Here is a 23,926-nt window from a genome sequence, read left to right on the forward strand (position 1 = left end):
GTATTCCAAGTGTGGCCTTACCAAGGCATTATAAAGTGATATTAACATTTCATATGATCTTGATTCTATCCCTCTGTTTATGCAACCTAGAACTGTGTTGGCATTTTTTGGTAGCTGCAGCACACTGCTGGCTCATATTTAAGTGATTGTCCACTAAGAATCCAAGATCCCTCTTACAGTTACTACTTTTGAGCCACGTATCACCTATGCTATACTTATGCATTTGTTTTTTCTTGCCTAAATGTAGAATGTTATTTTTTTCATCTCTGAATTTCATTTTGTTAGATAGCGCCAGTGTTCAAGTCTGTTAAGATCCTTCTATATCTTAAGCCTATCTTCTGGTGTGTTGGCTATTCCTGCTAGCTTGATGTCATCTGCAAATTTGATGACTTCCTTATCTACCCCTGTTTTGTTCTTGGAAACAAACACACCACAAAATGAGGCGAGGTGGCTGGCTTAGTTGCTCAGGCTTTATTTAAGCTTTGTGTGCTAACAATGCAGATTAAGCTCAGCTGTGAGGCAACAGCTGTTGGCCTCTTTCACAGCTCTTTTTATACCAAGCTGTCAAACCGGTAGCCAATCAGGTTGCAGCTGAGTGCCCCCTGCTGGATTCAGGCCAGAGGGAGAACTTAAAGAGACAGCAGATTAGTCTGGCGTGATCTGTTTTTGACAAACCCATGCTGGCTTTTGGTTATTATTTTGTTTGCTTCAAGGTGTTCACTGATTCATTGCTTAATTATCTTTTCCAGAATCTTTCCTGGTATTGACGTCAGGCTAATAGGTCTGTAGTTTCCTGGATCTATTTTTTTTTTCATGTTTTGAAGATGGAAACTATATCAGCCATTTTCCAGTCCTCTGGCAATTCCCCGGTGCTCCGGGATCTTTGAAAGATATAGTTCAGTGGTTCTGAGATCTCATCTGCCAGTTCCTTCAGAAGCTTGAGGTGTAATCTCTCTAGTCCTGGTGATTTGAACTTGTCTTGGGTAGACAAGTGTTCCCTTCCATTTTGTTCCCTGTTTTAACTTGTGTTCCTCATCTGTTTTTTGTTATTTTGCTATTTTTGATAGGTTGGACTGATTTTTCCCTTTGTGTAAAGACAGATGCAAAAAATGAGTTAAGTCATTCTGCTTTCTCCCAGTTGCTTGTCACCTTCTTGCCACTTTCTTCCAGCAATGGACCAATTGTTTCCTTGACTTTTTTCTTGTTTTTAACATATTGGAAGAAGCTTTTTTTTTTTTTTTTACTTTTGTCACAAGCCTTTGTTCATTGTGAGCCTTAGCTTTCCTCACTTCATCTTTGCAGACTCGGGTTATTTGCTGATATTCTGCCTTAGTTATGTGGCCCTCTTTCCACTTTTTATACTTGTCCTTTTTGACTTCAATTTGTCAGAAAGTTTTTTATGCAGCCATGCTGGTTTCTTTTGAGAACTGTTGTTTTCTTCTTCATTGGTATTCTGCTAGACTGGGCTTTTATAATCTCACTTTTCAAAATTTCCCAAGCTTCTTGAGTTGTTTTCCCCTTGAGGATTCTCATGAATGGAATCCTCCCCAAGTTCTCTCTAAGTTTATTGAAATTAGCTCTCTTTAAATCCAAGACTCTAATTTGACTTTGTTCTATTGCTTGTGCTTGCATTATGTTCCAATATTGCATGATCACTACCCCTCAAGGTTCCTGTAGCTTCAACACCTTCTATCATTTCATCTCTGTTAGTGAGAATTAAGTCCAATGTGGCTGATCCCCTTGTTCCCTTCTCTATTTTTGGGGAAACAAAGTTGTCTGCTAAATTTGTCAGGAACCTGTTTGATCTTCCACTTGGTGCAGAGTTTGTCTCCCAGTTGATGTCAGGGTAGTTAAAATCTCCCATTACTGTTGTGGTGTGCTTCCTACATACCTTAATTCATCTAGCAAAAAGTTCATCTACTTCCTCTATTTGGTTGGGTGGCCTATAGTATACACTTATGGCAATGTAATTTTTCCCCTTTTTACATTGACCCAAATGCATTCCAGGCAGTTTTCATCATTGTTGTGCTCTATTTCTGTAGAGATGTAGTTACTTCTTATATATAGTGCAACTCCACCTCCTCTTTTATTTGGTCTATTTCTTTTAAGTAATTTAAATCCCTCTAGCTGTACTTTCCATTTGTGGGTTTCATCCCACCAAGTTTCCATAATGGCAGCAATATCGTATCTGCCCTCATTTACTTGAATTTCTAATTCACCCTGTTCATTCCTCATACTCTGTGCATAGGTGTATATTCCTTATGCTCTGTGCATTGATATATTCCCCATAATCTGAGCGCTGGTGTATAAGACCTGGTCTTATTTTCGGGAAAACATAGTATCTATTTATCTATCTTCAGATCATTCATTGTTGATCTACTGCACTGATTCAGAGAGAATTCTGAAAGAGAATAAAGGTCTGATTGTGTAGTAAAAAGGTCCCCAACCCCTGAGCAAGCACCCACCACTCACAAACACAGCTCCATTCACATTAGCAGCTCTTTTTGCATGAGCGGCAGGTGCTTGAGAGTAGAGCTTCACAAGTGCCTGCCACTCATGTGAGTGGAACCATGCACATGAGCAGCAGGCACTTGTGCTCACATGTGAAGCTTCAGTCATGCAAGCTCTGGGAGCTTGCAGCTTCCACTCGCACAGAACTATCCCCCCTTCCCATCCCCAATACTGGCCAACAAGCTGGAAAGTTTGAGGGCCATAGTATATGGATGCACTCTGTTAAGCTTGATTTAGAGTTTCCCACAATTGCATGTAGGCATCAATGCAGAGCTATGCAGCAAAGGGATTGATGGGTAAGTGTAGGTTGTAGATGGCTGCAGGCAGGCTGCTGCATACACCTCCCAAATCCCAATTGCGTGGTCTGTCAAGGTGTGCATCCTGCACATTAATTGATCTAACTTCCTGTTATGTGCTTTGCAGTTTGAGTGCCCCCTAGCCAGAAAGAACATTCACAAATTTATAAATTCAAAAGCTATGCAACTATTTCTGAATGACAAGTGCATATGTTCCCTGATCTGCAGCACAGAGAAATCTAATCCAGCATTTAGGTCCCTTCCAACTCTATTCTATTCTAAATTTAGTTTTCCGTATATCCATGAACACCAACTAGCAGTCACATGACACGATGAAAACTCCTTCTATTCACAACATATGAGTGGGCTAAATTATATGTTTAACAAAAAAAAACACCTTTTAGCATCTTAGACTATACCAAACCCCTAAATTCTAGGTAATTCCTAGAAGCTTCATATTCAGACAAATCAGCCATTTTTCTGTCCTGTCTCATCACAGAGGTGGATTTGTGGCTGTGCAGATGCAGATAGATAATTCCACAAAACATCCATAACAAAGTACATTTATTGGTACATCAGGTATCTTCATAACTTACATTTGTGATGAAGCTCTTCTATAATGACCAATCCTTTGTATATCAGCATTGCAGGTAAAAAATTGTTATTTTCCTAACCCATCACGTAGCGATAGAAAGAAAGCTGTTATCAGTCCATGAGTGCAGGCAAGAATGGGGGGAAACCCCCCTCAACCCCTCAAGGGTCAATTTAGTGACCAATCAGGATTACAGATGTAACCACGTGACATGAACTACATTTCCCAGGATACCTTTAACTACATTTACCATGATGCATTCCCTTAAGGGGACAGCTCAGAATTCCTAAGTAACTAACCAATTCCCATAGACTGGCTGGGACAGCACAGCCATCAATAGACACACAGAGATAAACAAATGTACATATCATACTAGAGAAATACTAAAAAAAAAAAAAAAGCTAAGAAGAAAATAAAAAGTTCACACTACATTCTTCCCAGCATCCAACATCCAAATAAGCAAGGGTTACCACATGACAAACAAATAGAAAACAATGCCTAATTAAGTTAGTGACGCAGAGAAAACCCAACCCCCATCATAACTGGCAGGGCAAGTCATTACATATAAAAAGAGAGCAAACGCTATACTCATGATGTTGATCAACTAGATAATGAAATATTTGCAACCCTGAGCTACAGATAGAGGTTGACATACAGAAAAAAAGAAGTGGCAACAACTATAAGGCAATCAAGTGGTGAGAGAGAATCCAGTTCCTCTCAGTATATTAGAAAGAATCCAAGAATCGACAAGGAGAAAAGACGGCATGATAGAAATATCAGTAATTTTACTTTTTCCGCTGCTTTCTCTACTTATTCTGTTCTCCCTGAAACAGTGGTGGTCCCGGAGACACTTCCCACCTGGTCCTCCTTCTCTTCCAGTCTTTGGAAATGCATGGGCTGTCCAGACAAGAAATAATGAAGACATTATGAAGAAGGTATTTATTTCTCAGTATAGATTCAATAATTAATTAATTGAATCATTACTGGAGGCAATTTTACTTTATTTTCTTTCTCCTGTGATTATCTCCCAAGTTGGTTTGTTAGTAAAAGATTCTGACACTGTATTAGTATTGTAATAACTTGATGAATGAGAACAATGCTGATCAAAGCTTCTCAGCTTTTTAGATTTGGGTTGCGATCCAGAAATGCAGAATCCATTTGAATTCTAGAAAACAGTTCCTAATTTTAAAGGTAATTTGAGAATGGATTTTAAGATGTGGTAAACCAGAAGCTGGAAAGCCATCTTTTGGGGATTCCCTTAATTTATATTCATGAACTTAGCATCATGTTCAGCAGCTCCTTCCAATGCTACACATTTATTAGAGAGATATAAACATGATCTTGTTTCTATTGGCTAAACATTCCCCAGGTTAAAAAAAGTAGCTTGCTACAATCAAACTAAGGCTAAATATGTAGCAAAGCAAATTACAAACTTTATTTTATTTATTTATGTATTGGAATTTGACAAACAAAAATGTGAACAAGAATAAGAGAATAAAAATACAATGACAGGGACGATAGGCACATTAGTGCACTTATGCATGCCCCCTCTACAGACCACTTAAGTATGAAGTAAGGTCCATGGAAGTCAATTTGTGACTGAAACTGTGAAAATTTGTAGCTAAGACAACTGAATCAGGTAGGGCATTCCAAACTTTGACAACTCTACTACAGAAATTATATTTTTACAGCCAAGTTTAGAACAATTTACATTGAGTTTAAAGCGGTTGTTTGTGTGCGTATTATTGCGATTAAAACAGAAAAAGTCATTTACAGGTAAAACACTAGTACGTATAATTTTGTATGCAATAACTAAGTCTGACCACAAGTGACACAGTTCTAAGGTATCCAAACTGAGAATTTTGAGCCTTAGCAGCATAAAGAATTCTATTGTGTACAGAAGAGTGCAAGACTTTTCTCGTGAAGTATTTCTGAACACACTCGATGGTACTGGTGTCAGTATTTATTTAATTCTTTATTTAGTGTCTCCTGTAAAATAGGATAACAGTAACTCACAGATAAACAAAAGTGTGCTAAGGAAATTAAATGGAATGAAAACCTCTCTTTATCATGATTAAAACTGTAAGCTAATGAAAGCGATGGAGCACTCCTCTAAGCTGCGTCAGGAAGCTTTAGTTGGTCTGGGACTTACACATCTGATATCGTTCAAGAATTCCCTGCACTTAAAGCCTTATGAATAAATGTTATATATTTAGCTTGTGAATGTATACAGATGAAATTTGTCTCTCTGAACCAGCATTGCTTGTAGGTGAGCTCTGACCTCTGTTTATATTGGATTACTCCACAAAATTGCATTTATCGGTGCTGATAAATTAACTCTTCATGCTTCTCTTTATTCAAATATTTCCAAATGATGATCGATATGGTTTTCTAATCATTGCATTTTCATGCCTTTTCTAATTTCTTTGAGACTTTGATGTCTTTGTAGAAAGGCTGTACCTTCTTTGTACAGTATTTACACATTTACTGATAATTTACCACAAATGATACGTAAGAGCTTCAAAAAAATACTAATGCTAAATACTCAAAACTTCAGAGGTTTTCTCTTTCTGTTCCTCCTTACAGTCAAGAAAGTAATTGTTTTAATTTAACAGATTAGCCAGACATAGAATTACTTACTGTCTACTCATTGAATTCAAGACTTCAAGAAGTTCCAGAAAAACAAGCATCAGAAAAATAGCAAATCTTCCACAAAAAAAAAAATGCTGTCAATGGTAAAAATATAATTCCAGTAAGGAAGTTGTCAGTAGCTTCGTACATTAAACTAAGGTTCTCTCCACATATGGTTATAACACGAGACATCATAACTTTCCGCCTTAGCAATGTAATGGATTTTGTGAGAGGCTGTGTAAGCTAAGGTAATGAAGATAATTAATGTTTTATTTCTTCATCTTAGAGCCATAAGCAGAATTGTGTAATGTTTCTTTGACAGCTATGTCGTGGGTAGATTTCTTATTGGGCACTCCCCAGTGGTCGGTTTCCAAATTGTTTCCTACCGGTTCTAGGAGTGATTCTATATGTGTGCGCTTAAGCGCATAGAACTGCTTCATGCACGCTCTCAGTGCTCAAAGGCCGACCTCTATGTGAGCTGAGTGAGGTGAGCTGCGCTGTTTTTTAGCTTAGCTGAGGAGCAGCAATCCACTCTGCCCACGCGAATCAGCTAAGCCAAAAAACAAGGGAATATAGGAGAGGAAACAGTGGGGGCGGGGGGAGGGGGCAACCAAAGGTGGTTTTTGCCAGTTCTCTGAACTGGTCAAAATTTCTGCTACCGGTCAGAACTGGTCTGAACCTGCTGAATACCACCTCTGGTACTCCCATAATGTCCCATTTCCATGATCCTCAGTGTTGCCCTTTCCTCCTCAAGATAGGGGTGCATTGTATTTTGTCCTATGTCTCAGATGAAAAACAGAATATTATTTTTTGCCTATTTTTCCTATGTCCATATGGAAGGAAATCTGGTTTAATTCCTTGAGTACTTAGGTGGTTTAAAGTGAGGGATAGTGAGGGCAGTGTGAGCGCAGCCAATTTATGAGCAGGAACGAAAAGTGGCAGTGGCAGTGTGTGGAAATACATAGAGGGTGGATTAAATCAGCCTACATTAGGTGTTGGTACCTCATGAGTCAGCATGAAACCACTCAGAAGCTGACCCTCTTGAAGCATTTACAGAATACAGAATAAAACAGTTGGAAGGGCCATCTAGTAGGCCTCTGCTCAAGCAGGAGGCCCTATACCATTTCTGACAAGCGGCTGTTCACTCTCTTCTTGAAAATGGAAAAAAATTCTCAAATTTTTCACTTGCTTCTCACAAGCGTATAATAAGACAAATCAAGGCTCTAGTACAATACAGAACATCCTTGACTTACGACCACAATTGAGCGTTGCTAAGAAAGACAGCTATTAAGTCAGCTTTGCCCCATTTTACAACCTTTCTTGCCACAGTTGTTAAGTGAATCACCCCAGTTGCTAAGTTAGTAACACGGTTGTTAAATGAATGTGGCTTCCCCATTGACTTTGCTTGTCAGAAGGTCTCAAAAGTTGATCATGTGACCCTGGGACATTGCAACCATCATAAATATATGCTGGTTAGCAAACATCTGAATTTTCATCACATGATCAATTCTATTACATCTTCAACAACACTTTCAACTTGTTCCTGATTTTATTAAGCTCACCTTCCCAGGTGTTAAGTATATATGACCTTTCCCTAATTTTAGCTATTGATTTATATTTTTCCCATTCCCAAATCCAAAAATTGCTATGCAAATCAATTCTTAAAACAGTCTTCCATACCTGCAGATATATCAAATATGATCTTGTATATATTGGAGTTTCTATCTTATTTTTCCTGAAATTTGAAAATCTAGTAAGTGTATTTATTCACTGTTCTTTGACAGATGGTATTGATATAAAATGTAAAATCTGATATATCTGCATCCAAAACTCTAAGTATTGTCTTACTTGTATTTGTTCTATAGATAAAAATGTGGAATCTGAAAAAGAATTTTGTTTAGTTCTATATTGTTCCTTTCTATTCAGTTTCTTAAATTAATTTTGTTTAGGTTAAATTAGTTCATCTTTATTGAAGAAGTAAGAATGGAATATAAAACAAATTGAAAGTAAAGGTGCTGACATCAATTTATTTTATTTTACCATGGCTTCTACACCATAACCACAGGGGTGGGATTCAAATTTTTTAACAACCGGTTCTGTGGGCATGGCTTGGTGGGCATGGCTTGGTGATCATGTGCCTGGGTGGGCATGGCTAGGTGGTCATGTGACTGGGTGGGCATGGCCAACTCGACATCACTCATGTTGAGAGATGCTGCTTCTCCTTGTCTGGCCTCTGGTGACCATGGGAATGTTGCAATGGTTGTAAGTGTGAAAAACAGTCATGTCACTTTTTTTCAGTGCCATTGTAACTTTGAATGGTTACTAAATGAATCAAGGATTACCTGTACACAAATGCAAAAAGCTTCTTTGCTTGCAAAAAGCTCCCTAAATGCCAATCATTAGATTAAAAAGACCTGCAAGCCAGAGTTACAAGTCAGGCAGGGTGCCAGAGCACCTTGAAGAATTAAAATAGTTAAAATGCAATGATAACTATCAGCATCCAACTCTTGCTCATAAAGTGAAACCCTTTAGCGGAGAGGTCATCTAAACCTGTCATTGTACATCATGTATACAACGAAATTGGTTTAGCCTCTACTGGTGCTGTCCATACAAGAATACAAGACAACATGAGTAATATAAAGAATAATCCTTATACATTTAGTTAGTGGGGGGGAAACTAGTCATACATTTCCATATGTACGTCATATTCTGTGCAACATGTATATTACTCTGGTGTATGAACTTATATCATGGTATATGCATATTATACACTACACTGGCACCAGTTAAATTCGTCATATTAATCTATTTGTGGTGCTATATTGCATTTAGGAGTCTGACAGCCCATGGATAAAAGCTCTTTTTAAACCTGTTTGTCTGGCTGGCTATACTTGTGTCTTCTGCCCAATGGTAAAAGTGAAAAGAGAAACTGGCCAGAGTGTGAATCTTCCTTATTCTGCTGAAACAGCAAAACCTGGTGAGGTCATCCAGTGGTGTTAGGGGGCAACCAATGGTTTTGTGTGCCAAATTAATCACTCTCTGTAGTGCCTTCCTGTCCACGGCTATTAAACCAGCGTACCATACTGTTATAAAGTATGTGAGGTCATTTCTGTTATGGACTGATAGAAAGAAGTCAACAGCCATTGTTCCACCTGATTTCTGAAGTCTCTGTTGAGCCTTACTAACCAACAGGGACATGTTGTTTTTCAATTAGGTCTTGACTAATGAGCAGTTCCAATAATTTAAAAGAAAAAACCCTCTCCACATGCCCCCCGTTGATATACAGTGGGGCAAGTTCCTCTGTTTGCTTCTGGAAACTGTATTAATTATTGCTTCCAGAATTATATGAATTATCTTGAGCCTTGGATATATACCCAGTGATGGTAGTCACCAAACCAACTTCCTCACCCCAAGGAGATCAAGTTTCCAGATATCCATCCAGATTGGCCTCTCACTTTATGTAACACTTCAGAATACAAAGTTTGTTCTAGTCCAGTTGCTTGCCGACTGTTAATGCTCAAAAACAGTTCACACTCCCTGATCTGATGGACTGATAAAAGCAGTAAAATTATGGCACACCCTTCCAGCCTGAAGCCAGTTACTATTTCACAAGCATGAACAACCTTCAGATAAGAAATAAAAACAGTTCATAGCTTCTGACAATAAGGCCCCAGAGCCTGAGAAAAAAAGCCAAAACCTCAAGACTTTCTGGAAAGAAAACAGCAATGAGGCCATCCAATATTCAGGAAGTGTAGCATGTTATGCTGTATAGGATGCACCAATACTTTTTATTTTTATTTTATTTTATTTGGTTTGTCAATTGCTTACAAGATAATAGGTATAAGTAAAAAACATAGTTATGAATACATGGATACATATAAGAAAAATAAAAAAATAAAAGAAACAATAGGACAGGGACAGTAGGCACGTTCGTGTGCTTATGCAGACCTCTTAGGAAAGGGGTGAGGTCAATAGTAGACAGTCTAAGGTTAAAGTTTTTGGGGTTTGGGGAAGAAACCACAGAGTCAGGTAGAGTATTCCAGACATTGACTGTTGCTGAAGTCGTATTTCCTGCAATCAAGTTTGGTGCGATTAACCTTGAGTTTGTATCTATTGTTTGCTCTTGTGTTGTTATGGTTGAAGCTGAAGTATTCATTGACAAGTAGGACATTGCAATGTATGATTTTATGTACTATACTTAGATTGGACCGAAGAATACAGAAAGAATAAATAAAATAAAATAAAATAAAATAAAATAAAATAAAATAAAATAAAATAAAATAAAATAAAATAAAATAAAATAAAATAAAATAAAATAAAATAAAATAAAATAAAAAATAAAATAAAATAAAATAAAATAAAATAAAATAAAATAAAATAAAATAAAATAAAATAAAATAAAATAATAAAATAAAATAAAATAAAATAAAATAAAATAAAATAAAATAAAATAAAATAATAATAAAATAAAATAAAATAAAATAAATAAAATAAAATAAAATAAAATAAAATAAAATAAATAAAATAAAATAAAATAAAATAAAATAAAATAAAATAAAATAAAATAAAATAAAATAAAAAAATAAAATAAAATAAAATAAAAATAAAATAAAATAAAATAAAATAAAATAAAATAAAATAAAATAAAATAAAATAAAATAAAATAAAATAAATAAAATAAAATAAAATAAAATACAAGAGTTCCAACTGGGAATGAATGTGAATGACTTTGTCTGTCTACAAACACCCCTGCGTGGCCCTGAGCGTCATTATCTGAGCTCTTCTGTCCCAGGAGAGTTCAGGTGATCCTGAAGCCTGGCAACATTCTACAGATGCAATAAGGATGGTGAAATAATAGTGTTTTACTACTCTTAGCTCCATGAGGTAGCCTTTAATAGCAGTTCTAAATTGTGTCTGGTTCTATTCACCCTTTTGTTTTCCTCCAGCAACACTCTATGCTCCTCTTGGCCCTTTTCAGAATCTGCAGCTCCTCTGTGAACTACAGGGGAGTGTTAGAAGTGAGATGAGTCAAGAGAGGCCACACAGGCTTGATCCTACCCAAAGCCTTGGTTCTAGGATGTAACCAGAGCTTCAGCAAGACCGTGCAGCAAGGGACATCCCTCAGTTCCCTCTTGAGCCCATTTTGGGTCCATCAGTCATCAGGGTGAACTGCTTAAATGGGCCCAGCCTCCCTGCAAAGGGAAGCGGCATACGAGAATATCAAGGACACCAGAGCCATTACAAGGCAGATCACAACAGATTCCCCCACCAGATCACGTTGTCATTGCTTGGACAAGAACATCTTATCTGGCTTGTGATCACTGTCCAAAGTCAGGAGCAAGATGATTTGGGATAGGCATATGGCCTTCATGGTGGCCATGAACGCCTGGACCACTTCTGAGGCCAAACCCAGAAATGACAGATTAAAATCCCCCAGGACCATAAGCCTGGGTGTAGTGTATTTAAATAGAGACTTCTAGGGCGATGTTCCTATTGGTTAACAGAAGCCACGATACGATTGGTTAGTAACGTTAATACCTGATTGGCCGCCGATAGCGGCGGGAAGTTTAACTAAATGTCATTGGTTGCGAGCCATGGAGCAGCCGCTATAAAAAGGGCTGCTGCGGGTCGACTGCAGTTGAAGTTACTGTTATTATTAAAGAGCTGGATTCAACTCCGGTCTGCGAGTCTCTTTACTGGCAACAGAACACTGGGGAACTCCAATGCCGATCCTGAGATGGTCTCCAGCAGCTCAGGCAAAAAGGTAGTCATGCAGCAGCAGGGAGATTGGTACAGTGGCAACAATCCTGACTGATCCGATGAGCCCAGCTTTAGAAACATGGTTAATTGTCCATCCTTTCACTAAGCCTACCAAGATATGGAAATATACCTTTGGAACTACATAGATGTTTAAAAAAAAATCTACTTCTTTTCCCCTTAATATTCCATTTTTATTTCCTAATAAAGTGGCAGAATTTTAAGGAAAAAACAAAATGATTAACGGTGGGGGAGTTGAATATGAAAATAATTATCTGAATTGAGGAATAGAAAAAAAGCTGATGGCGACAAAGTAATCTTTATTTTATTTTATTGTAAATTTTTCTTCCCATTTCTGTTTTGCTTCACAGCTGGCCAAGAAATATGGAAATATATACACATTGTGGTTGGGGAATCAATCTGTAGTGGTGCTGTCTGGATTCAAAGCTGTAAAAGAAGGTTTGGTTGGATATGGAGAAGAATTTAGCGGTCGGATTGTAAGTGCTTTCTTTTCATCTCAAGGAAAAGGAAGGGGTAAGTTGCAGAAAGTAAGGAATTACAGCATTCTGTTTATGCCAGTCCTACTAGAAAGGCTGCAGGAATTTGATATGTCTAGTCTAGTAAAAAGAAGGACTAGGGTTGATATGACAGCAGTGTCCAATATTTGAGGGGCTACCACAAAGATGAGGGGGATAATCTATTTTTTAAAGCACCAGAAGGCAAGCAAGAAACAATGAATGGAAATTAGTCAAGGAGAGAAGCAACCTAGAACTAAGGAGAAATTTCCTAACAATGAGAACAATCAACCAGCGGAATGGCTTGCCTTCAGAAGTTATGAGTGCCCCATTGCTGGGGGCTTTTAAGAAGAGACTGGACAGCCATTTGTCTCAAATGGTATAAGGTCTCTTACTTGAGCAGGGGGTTGGACTAGAAGACCTCCAACATCCCTTCTAACTCTGTTATTCTGATTCTGACAGACAAATCAGATCAGAATCAACTCCACACTAAGAGCAAAGCTATAATCTATTGAGATGGAATAAATAATAGACTCTTGTAAATCTGATTATACTATGCTTCCCTCGTTTTTACACTTCTATTTCTGAATATTATCTTAATGATCTCATTATCTTAAAGAACTTAATGAATGTTTGCCTTATTCTTGCACAGTTCTCTCAGGGTCACTTCTATTACTGTCTATAGCCATGATGGCAAACCTACGGCACGCATGCCATAGGTGGCACACAGAGCCATTTGTGCCGGCATGTGAGCCGCAGGCAAACTTACCTCACTGCGTATGTGCACGCCTCACAGCTGATTTTCGGCTAGTTTGAGGCCTTTTTCGGCCTCCCAGGGCTTGAAAAAAGCCTCTGCAGGCCGAATAGGCCCATTTCATCACTTCCTGTAATACCGGTAGTGACAAAATGGGCCTATTCGGCCTGCAGAGGCTTTTTTCAAGCCTCTGGAAGGCTGAAAAAGGCCTCAAACCAGCTGAAAATCAGCTGTAAGGCACAGTGCAGGTAAGGGGGGGGCACGGCAGGGGTGTCGGGGGGATTGCACATGCATGCACGGGGGGGGAGCGCATTGCCTTCTTGGTGCTGACATGTGAGCACGTGCGGACCAGCGCACACACAATTTTTGGCACAGGAGCCCAAAAAGGTTAGCCATCACTGGTCTATAGTTTGTCAGAGTTTTACTAGGCTCCCATAAAAGAAAGTGAACTGTCTCACTGTAAGTGGAAACGTGCCTCCTCCACTCCCCAGAAAATTCTAGAATGGCAATTGTGTGAATTCCCCCAGCTTTGTCAGTAGGTACCACAATTACTAGCAGGTAATTTTTATTACAGTCACCCCAATTACTAAATGTAAAACTTTCTTTCAATTTATTGATTTTAACTTATTTGTGGTATCCTGTCAACATGTTTTGCCTGGTTGTTAAATTCGCCCATTTTCCAGCTTCACACAATATCCTGAACCAGAAACTAAAGAAATTATTATAAGCCAGATACAGTATGTACACATACACAAACAGCTGACTAAATACCAAACAAGCCAATACCATTTGTGTAAATGAAACTGCTTGGTTATTTGATGAGATGGATTATAGCTATTTAGGTGTTAACTATTTAGGTGTTGTCCAATCTGGCTCTTTTACAATGTATAAACCATGCCTAAACATCTAGAGGAAATGTGGGTGGATCTGAGAATGAAAAACAAAGATATTTTTTTTAAAAAAAAAATTTTTTATTGGTTTTTAAAAACAAACAAAACATAAAACAAAAACAAAGATTAACAAGAGTTTGCAAGGTTTGTTGAAAGAAAAGAAACAGGCAAGCCAACTCTATGGCATAGTGGCAGATAAATTACTTTGTGTGGATTGTTGCCTAATCTAAACTTATGCCAGTTTAACAAGTCTGTTCCCAGTAGGCAACAAGATGAGTAACAGCAAGTATTTTGTTTGTTTCTTGCTTTGAGGGCTTAAAAACGAGAACATTTGTCTCTAGTGGTTTCTGGCCATAATTATTTCTGCAACTGTCTGAATACGGAGTACATATTATCCTCTATCTTAATTCTTATAAATGACAAATCAGATAAAACTTAAAAAATGAGTGATTATGTAATAACATGATATGTGCTGTAACGCTTATTAGGTAACTCTAGAGATTGGAATTGAAGGAATTTGTAGAGACAAAATCACAGAATCATAGGGCTGGAGATCTTCTAGTCCAGTGGCCGCCAACCTTTTTTGTGCCATGGCCCAGTACCGGCATCACAAAATCATCCACGGCCCAGTACCGGCATCAGCACGCATGGCAAGGTGAGCCGAGCAACCGGCCAGCCAGCCATCCCCCGCTTCTCCCCACCACCTTCAACTCCTCCTTTGTACCTGTGTCGATGGGCTTCGGGACGGCTTCGGGACGGTCGCTCGGCTCGCCTTGCCATGCGTGCTGAAAGAATCCTCGTGCCTTAGTTTTGTTCGAAGCCGCCCCCCCTCGATGAAACTAAGGCGCGAGGATTCTTTCAGCACCCAAACGCCACTTTCTACCCGGAAAAGCTCACCGGAAGCACTTTTTCATCAAAACAAGATGGCGGCGCCCAGAAAACCAGCAGCCCGGTAGAAATTGTTCCACGGACCGGTACCGGTCCGGGGACCGGTGGTTGGGGACCCCTGTTCTAGTCTACTCCCAGCCCTTATATCATTCCACACAAATGGTTGCTCAATCTTTTCTTGATGGTGCAACTACAATTCCAGGAAGCAAGTTATTCGATTGGTTAATCGCTCTCCCTGTCAGGAAGTTTTCCCTTAGTTCCAGGTTGGATCTTCCCTAAATCAAGGGCTTCCTATATAATCTAACATGTATTGAACATTTTAGCATTAATGTCTTTTCCATTGTCTGGGCAAAATAGAAAGTCTAATTCTTTTTTCCATTCAGTTATTATTCAGCACTAATACAATGTTATAAAGACAAAAATTGTAGGTTATATTACATCAAAACCTTTAGCAATTGCACTATGTGCTTCCGAGAATGAAAAAGTAATACATTCCAACTAGTTATCAACAGATGCAATTGCAAATGCTGACACTGAGTTACATCAGACAAATATGTGACTGGAAAAGGATAGCAAAGGTATCATTTTCATCTATTAATGGATCTAAAATATAAACATTGCTTACACCTACCTTTTCCCTATAATAAATTTTAATTCAGAGAACTGGATCATCCAAGAGTATTAACTTGATCATTTCATTTATCAAGTTAATGTTGACTCTTAGTGACCATATAGATTTCCTCTAGGGAAGTATCAACTTAGTTTGACAAAAACCAATGGATTCTCTGTGGCCTTATTTAATACCAAGATATTAGTTAATAATAGAAAGATAAATCTATGACCTCGAAGACCTGCTATTATTGCATCTTCTGAAAGAGTTGTCTGTACATGCAGATTAGGCATGGGTGATTATAGCAAAACATGGTTATCTTTTATTGAAACTTACATACGTACATCTGTGTAAGTGTCATGGTGGTGCAGTAGTTAGAATACAACATTCCAGGCTAATTCTGTTGATCACCAGCAGTTCGATCTTGACCAGCTCAAGGTTGACTCAGCCTTCCATCCTACCAAAGTCAGTAACATAAGGGTCCAGATTGTTGGGAGCAATATGCTGACTCTATAAACCACTTGGCTGGAAAGCCCTATGAAGTGATATATAAATCTAAGGCAGGGGTATCAAACTCATGTCATCACATGATGATGTATCGGGACTTTTTCCCCCTTCACTAAACCGGCATGGGCATGGCCAGCACATGATGCATCTGGCCCATGGCCTGGGAGTTTGACAGCCCTAGTCTAAGATCTATTGCTATTATATAAGCATATATGATCTGCCATAAGGATGTTTTCTTCTACAATGCTAATTTGTCCTTTTTTAAAAAAAAAATGAACAAAAATGAATGGAGTCATTAATAATTTCTCCTTGATTTATTTTGTATACAGGTATTGTGTTTGCAAATGGTCACATCTGGAAGAAGCAGCGACAGATTGGTAATACTTCTTTGCGGTTGTTTGGACCAGGGAATAAAAAGATTGAGCATCATATTAAAGAAGAAGCCCAGCAACTTATAGAAATCTTTACACGTACAAAAGGTAGGTAACATTACCAACGAGAGAGCTCAGGGGGTAACTAAGGCTTATTGGGTCTCTGTCAAATAAAGTAAGATTGACTCCATAAAGCATAGCCAGTAAGAAGAGCTGGCACAGAGGGCAATAATAACAGAAGCAACTAAACCAAAGAATTTGTTTTGTTTTGTTTTGTTTTGCACTTTTAAATGCAACCTTAGTCCCAGAGGATGAATAGTGAACAATCATAATAAGTGACCCATCAGTGTAAGAAGCCAAGCCAAATCTATAAAAATTAAACAGCAGCTGTAGTACTATCTTATTATCTTCCGTACAAGCAAACAAAAAAGGCCATGAAATCAGTTCCTCCTCCTGTTTCCTTCTTTGTTTTCTGACTAGGCTGTGTAATCTGCGGACTGGACTGTCCATCTTGCACTGTGTGTTATACAGACTGAGAACCAATACCCTTAGTGAAATTCAGTTGTGTCAGTGACTGGGGGCCAGCAAACACCAACCTTGGCTCTGTCCAGGTAGAGATCATGGAAGCAGAGTTGCAACTAATGCTTGAACAATTACTAATTCCTGAAGCAACACTGATGATATCACCTAGTTTGGGTAATGAAATATCTGCAAGAAAACAACCAAGCTCAGAGAGCACCGTGAACCTTTCTTTCTTTCTTTCTTTCTTTCTTTCTTTCTTTCTTTCTTTCTTTCTTTCTTTCTTTCTTTCTTTCTTTCTTTCTTTCTTTCTTTCTTTCTTTCTTTCTTTCTTTCTTTCTTTCTTTCTTTCTTTCTTTTTTCCATATGGTGATAATCTTTATCCTATAGAGTTGTTAGTCTTGCTTAGGGCAAATCCATATCTCTTTGAAACAGTGTCCCACTAATTGTTATTTGAACTTATGCCTCCTTTTGCATTTATGTTTTCTCACTGCTGAGGTTTAAAATAGTGTTTTACCTATTATTCTGACCCAAGATACTATGTGCAAGAAAAGAAGGGTGTGTTGATGTATATTGGGGAAGAGGCCTGAAAGGGGATGCAACTTGTTCTGTTGATTTGCCAGTTCCTTTAGTCTGATCCAATAATTTTTATCCATCCCTGCCCCACACTTCACACTAGAATAACAGAATTGGAAGGGCCTTTGGAGGTCTTCTAGTCCAACCCGCTGCTTAGGCAGGAAACCCTATACTATTTCAGACAAATGGTTGTCCAACATTTTTTTTAAAACTTCCAGTGTTGGAACATTCACAACTTCTGGAGGCAAGTTGTTCCACTGATTAATTGTCAGGAAACTTCTCCGTAGTTCTAGGTTGCTTCTCTCCTTGATTGATTTCCATCCATTGCTTCTTATCCTGCCCATGTTGGTCTTAGGGAACGGTCAGCTTCCACATTCATTCTCACTGCTAAACTGTTTCTGAAATCCAGCTCCTCGGGTGTCTATGGAGATTCTCAATTATCCAGGTCATGGTTGTCCCAAAAAATGCTTTTCTTGGAGAAAGTCCCATTGCCTTTTGGAAAAGCACTTTTTATCCACTCCTTTAGTAGCACTTTTCCACTGGCTGCATCTGGTTGTACAAAGCTGGTTGACCATTAGAAGGCAACCATGGCCTCTGTAGAGAACTGCCTTGCAGCTCTTAAAGTAACCCATTCTTTGCTTGGAGTGATGTGTCAAAGGAATGAAGATCTATAGTGTTCCTCTAAAGAATATTCTAAGCCTTAGTAGAGCTATGTCCCATCTGGTCGGTTAATACTTCCTGGGAAGTAATGTATGGTTGGATCCATGCAGTGGTAATCAGTTGTTTAAAGCTATAAAATTCAATGACTCTCAACACTGTTTGTGTGTGGCATTTATGAAGCTTGGTTTCGTACCTCTGCAATAGAATGGCGAGCTCATTTTCCATCACAATTCACACAACGACTGATTACCAATATCTATTAACAGTTAATTTGATAACTTTGAGTGTCAAAATACATCCCTAAAATTGAGATTGGCTTATCTGTGGGTGGATGTATTGATGAGTATATATGATAACACTTTTAAAAAGTACACGTAAAACGTAGGTACAGTGGAACTTCTGGTCACAAATGCTTCTGACCGCAACCAAATCAGGTTCCGACCAAAAAATCCACAACATTTTTGAATCGGGTTACAATTCAAAAATCGGGTAGCGAACAAACAGGGCTGTGGCAGATTCCCTTTCCACGCCAATTTCCCCTTCTGCACCATTTTTTTTGTAGGCGCATGCACAGTGTCAACTAAAAAGATACTCCTTTGGTCTTTTTAGCTGCCAGAAAAAGGGAGTGGGAGGAAACAGTGCATTCCTTAAGTGCCTGGATAATCGCCCAGGCAGCCCAAAGTTGTCAGAGTGCAAGAAAATTATTGGAGAGCATGATTGATGACTCTTGGGGATGGATGTGTCCCATTGCAGAATACACATCCAGGAAGTGGGGGGAAGACCAGGGTCAAGGGGGAAATGAATGATATATTTTAGTATCTGCTGCACCCAGCTAACACCAACATGGCCACTTCTAATAAATCAATTTTCTTTTCTCTGAGATGCGGCTAGAGACTTATGATTTGAATGGGGGTGGATTAGTTGGAGTCCTGACACGCAGACAGTCTTGTTTCTGGTCACGACCAAATCGGGTTGCGACCAAAGTTACGAATTGCGGTCGTGACTGGAGGTTCCACTGTATTCTGTATATAATTGAGTATAAGCCTATCTGAGGAGAAGCAGACCTTTATCAAAATGCCATGTAAATTGTGCCACTATGGATAAAGGCAATTGTGAAAGAAATAGAAGAGGACAAGCTGCAGCAAGCTGAAAAAAATGATGACATCATCAATGCAATTATGCAAAAATGCAGTTATGCGTGTCAGTTGGAAGAAAGGTCCTTCATATCCTGTATACTATTTATCAGGTCTGGAATTTTAACTGAAGGAATACCTATCACAGACCTTGGAAGGTTGAAGGTAAAAGCTGAACAGTGGGGACAGAGAATTAATGGATTCAGAACATTTCTGTCCCCAGCAACCTAAAACTAATAAGGATACCAGTGCAGGCAAAATAGATGTTTGTGCAGGTAAGATTATCAACCTTGATGCCAACCAAAACCAAGCATTTAATAGTGAGTGCCATACCATGTGCACTAATCAAACAGGTGGCAAGAAAGTAGGGGCAGGCAGGCACAACACAGGTTATGTAGACAGTAAACACAGTGTCAGACATAAAGATCTGAAGTGCCTATATACAAATGCACAAAGTCTGGGGAACAAACAGGGTGAACTCGAACTACGAATACATGAAGGTAAATATGATATAGTTGGAATAACAGAAACTTGGTGGGATGAAACCCATGACTGGAACATACTGGTAGAAGGATACAAACTATTCAAAAAAAACAGACCCCATAAAAGAGGAGGTGGGGTTGCACTGTATGTAAAGGACCACTATATTGCTACAGAAATGCATGAAACCAAAGATGAAAACCTCCTAAAATGCATATGGGTCAATATAAAAGAAAAAAAGAATGACATGGCCATAGGTGTATATTATAGGCCACCCAATCAAGCAGAAAATATAGATGTCCTTTTTGCCAGCCAATTAACAAACATATGCAGGGGGGGAAAAACAATAGTAATGGGAGACTTCAATTATCCTGATATCAATTGGAAAACTAATTCTGCACCAAGTGAGAAATCAAATAAGTTCCTAACCAACCTAGCTGACAACTTTGTTGTCCAAAAGGTAGAGGGTGAAACTAGAGGGACAGCCATACTGGACTTAATTCTTACAAACAAAGAAGGAGCGATAGAGGGAGTTGAAACTGCAGGAACCTTGGGTGAGAGTGACCATGTCATACTAGAATTCAACATAACACAAACACAAGCAACAGAACATAATGACACCAGAGTCTTGGATTTTAAAAGAGCTGATTTCAATAAACTCAGAGAGAACTTGGGAAAGATTCCATGGATGAAAATCCTAAAGGGGAGAACAACTCAAGAATCTTGGGAAACTCTAAAAAGTATGATCATAGAAGCCCAGACCAGCACAATACCACTGAGAAAGAAAAACAAGAAATCCAAGAAGAAACCAGCATGGCTGCACAAAGATCTCTCTGGCAAATTGAAAGGAAAAAAAAGACAAGTACAAAAAACAGAAAGAAGGACATACAACTAAGGCAGAATATCAGCAGATAGCCAGAATCTGCAAAGATGAAGTCAGGATAGCAAAGGCTCAGAATGAACAAAGACTTGCAACAAAAGTCAAAGATAATAAAAAAAGTTTCTTCCAACATATAAATAACAAGGAAAAAAATCAAGGAAACAGTCGGTCCACTAAAGAAAGAATATGGCAAGGAAGTAACAGGAAACAGAGAGAAGGCAGAACTGCTTAACTCATTCTTTGCCTCTGTCTTCATGCAAAAAGAAACTATAGCCCAACCCACCAAAAACATAACTGTAAAAGACAGACCAGAAATAAAAGTTAAAATAAGCAAAAGAATAGTAAGAGAACACCTGTCTGATCTTGATGAAAACAAATCACCGGGGCCTGATGGATTACATCCCAGAGTTTTAAAGGAGCTGGCAGAGGTCATCTCAGAACCACTGCACCATATCTTTCAAAAATCCTGGAGCACCGGGGAACTACCAGAGGACTGGAAAAGAGCTGATGTGGTTCCCATCTTCAAAAAGGGGGGAAAAAACAGACCCAGGAAACTATAGACCAATCAGCCTAACCCGGGAAGATTCTGGAAAAGATAATAAAAAAACAGATCTGCCAACATCTAGAAACAAGTAACATAATAACTAGCAGTCAGCACGGGTTTGTTAAAAACAGATCATGCTAAACCAATCTTATTTCATTCTTCAACAAAGTGACTAAATAAGTAGATCAGCAAAATACTGTGAACATAATATATTTAGATTTCAGCTTGGCATTCGACAAAGTAGACCACAACCTACTTCTTAGTAAGCTAGAAAAAAGTGGAATAGATAGCACCACCACTAGATGGACTCGCAACTGGCTGGCAAGCTGTACTCAATGAGTAGTCCTAAATGGATCTAAGTCTACATGGAGGGAAATAAGCAGTGGGATGCCACAAGGTTCCGTCTTAGGCCCAGTACTCTTCAATATCTTCATTAACGACTTGGATGAGGGAATAGAAGGGGAACTTACCAAATTTGCAGATAATACTAAGCTGGCAGGAAAAGCTAACACCCAAGAAGATAGGCTCAAGATCCAGATGGATCTTGACAGACTAGAACACTGGGCCGTATCTAATAAAATGAAATTCAATGTAGAGAAAAGTAAAGTCCTACACTTAGGCAAGAAAAACCAAAAGTACACATATAGACTGGGTGAAACCAGGCTCAATAGCAGGAACTGTGAGAGGGATCTTGGAGTCTTTGTGGACATCCAGGTAACGCCTGCTGCATCCAGGTAACGCCTACATAGTCACTCCTAATAAATCAATGTTTTTACTCTGAGAAATGCGGCTAGAGACATGATTTGAATGGGGGTGGATTTGTTGGAGCCCTGACACCTGATTTATTCCACATTTGTAATAAGGGTGGGCACCATATTTACAATGGCACGATTTCCTGCCAGCTCCATGATGGGAAGGGTGTAGCAAACATCTAGGTGGATATGACCTTAGTAACTTTGGCGCGTGTGTGATAAGTTGCTTTGCAAGTCACCATTCATGGTCTCTATCTGAAAATTGATGCATTTTATGTGATTTTCTATAAAAATAAAGAAATTGCCTTGGGACTCCAGTTGTCCCTGAGTTCTCATCACAAGTTCTCAGTATTAACAGGGGAAGCTCAATTAATGATATATATTTTCATCTTCAGGGCAGCCATTTGATCCTTCATTGCCATTGATCTATTCAGTCTCTAATGTGATGTGTGCTTTTAACTTGGGGCACCAGTTTGCACACGAAGATCAAAACTTCCGGAAGTTGGTTGAAAACATATTATGCACTGTAAGAATGACAGGTCGTGCTTTTCATCTGGTGAGTGATTTTTTTTAATACTAGAGCAGGGGTGCCCAACCTTTTCTATACCCCGCACCCCTTCTACGCTTCTAATATATTCTTGCACCCCTTACAAAAGTAAATAATTATATGCATATAATCATGCATATACACTACAATTTCGAAACTTCTAAAACCCAAGGTTTTTGCAAAAAAACCCACCCCAGGAATATCGTCTCACACCCTCTCGGGATGTGAGCACCCCAGGTTGGGAACCTTGCCTAGAGTCACTTCTGACAAGATGGCAGCATACAAGCTTAATAAATAAATAGATGATAGACAGAAAGATAAGATAAGATAAGACAAGACAAGACAAGACAAGACAAGACAAGACAAGACAAGACAAGACAAGACAAGACAAGACAAGACAAGAAATTTAATTGACATACTTGCTACTGACAACTGTTCAATTAGTGAACCTAAAACAAGGAAACACTCTCGGGAGAATTGAATTCCCAAAAGTAAAACTTTATTGGATTGATCATGTTGGTACTGAAAAAAAACGAAATCAGCTCTGGTTTCCTGCTCAGATGCTTGCCCAGTTAAACAATATTGTGTCTTTCTCGCTTCCCCTGGATGATCACATTGTCCAATTATGAGAATGTCTTTTGTTATGAGAACAGTCCATCTCTTTCCCAGGCACCTGCAGCGGTGACTTTGCTGGCTCCAAGCCTCTCGCAATCCCTGCATACATTTTTCCACATTAGATTTCCCCCTTCCCGCCCCACAGTTTATTGGCAGGTTGAAAAGCATTAGGTTTTGAACAAAGCAACGCGATTCAGTCTTGACCGTTATTATACTGACCCTTTGAAAAAAATGAATAGTCCCACCTGCAGTGGTCCAGTCCCTCTTCAAGAAAGAAGTCATTGCTAGATCTGGTTGGCTGATAATTTCGATCCTGTCTCCAACCTTTCTTTCTTAGCTAAGTTTGTTGAAAAATGTGGTTGTGCGACAGCACCAAAATCCTGGGTATGAATCACATTACAGATAATCCTCGACTTACAAGAGTTCATTTAGTGACCGTTCAAAGTTGCAACAGCACTGGAAAAAAGTGACTGATGATCATTTTTCACACTTATAACTGTTGCGGCATCCCTGTGGTCACATGGTTAACATTTAGGTGCTTGGTAACTGACTCTCATTTATGACAATTGCAGTGCCCCTGAGTCATTTAGTCCCATTTTCCAACCTTCTAACAAGCCAAGTCAATGAGGAAGCTTGATTCACTTAACAACTGTGCTACTAATATAACAACTGCAGTGATTCGCTTAACAAGCATGGCGAGAAAGGACTAAAACGGGGCAAAATTCACTAAACATTCATTTAATTTCAGGCTCAGTTGTGGTCATTAAGTCGAGGATTACCTGTATTTGGATCCCTTTCAGGGAGGCATCAGACCTGGACACAGTATGAAGATGGAATGGTCATGCTTATTGGTGACTTGTAGTGGAACTGGGATGGAGGTGGTGCATTATGGTCCTCG

At 38.8% G+C, this 23,926-nt stretch overlaps 1 protein-coding gene across 1 annotated transcript in view; it reads left to right on the top strand.

The window, feature by feature from the left end:
* The first annotated feature begins 3,984 nt into the window (after window positions 1–3,984).
* LOC148131012 (cytochrome P450 2J5-like) overlaps window positions 3,985–23,926 on the top strand; it is a 38,524-nt gene continuing 18,582 nt past the window's right edge. The window contains exons 1-4 of the mRNA XM_087965499.1: window positions 3,985–4,334; window positions 12,159–12,321; window positions 16,281–16,430; window positions 22,262–22,422. Coding sequence (XP_087821625.1) covers window positions 4,164–4,334; window positions 12,159–12,321; window positions 16,281–16,430; window positions 22,262–22,422 — 645 coding nt within the window. The 5' untranslated portion in view covers window positions 3,985–4,163. The remainder of the gene's footprint in view (window positions 4,335–12,158; window positions 12,322–16,280; window positions 16,431–22,261; window positions 22,423–23,926) is intronic.

Source organism: Notechis scutatus, chromosome 4, assembly GCF_049901735.1.
Source record: "Notechis scutatus isolate UNSWTSFEM ecotype Mainland chromosome 4, rNotScu1.2, whole genome shotgun sequence".
In the NCBI taxonomy this organism is placed as follows: Eukaryota; Metazoa; Chordata; class Lepidosauria; order Squamata; family Elapidae; genus Notechis; species Notechis scutatus.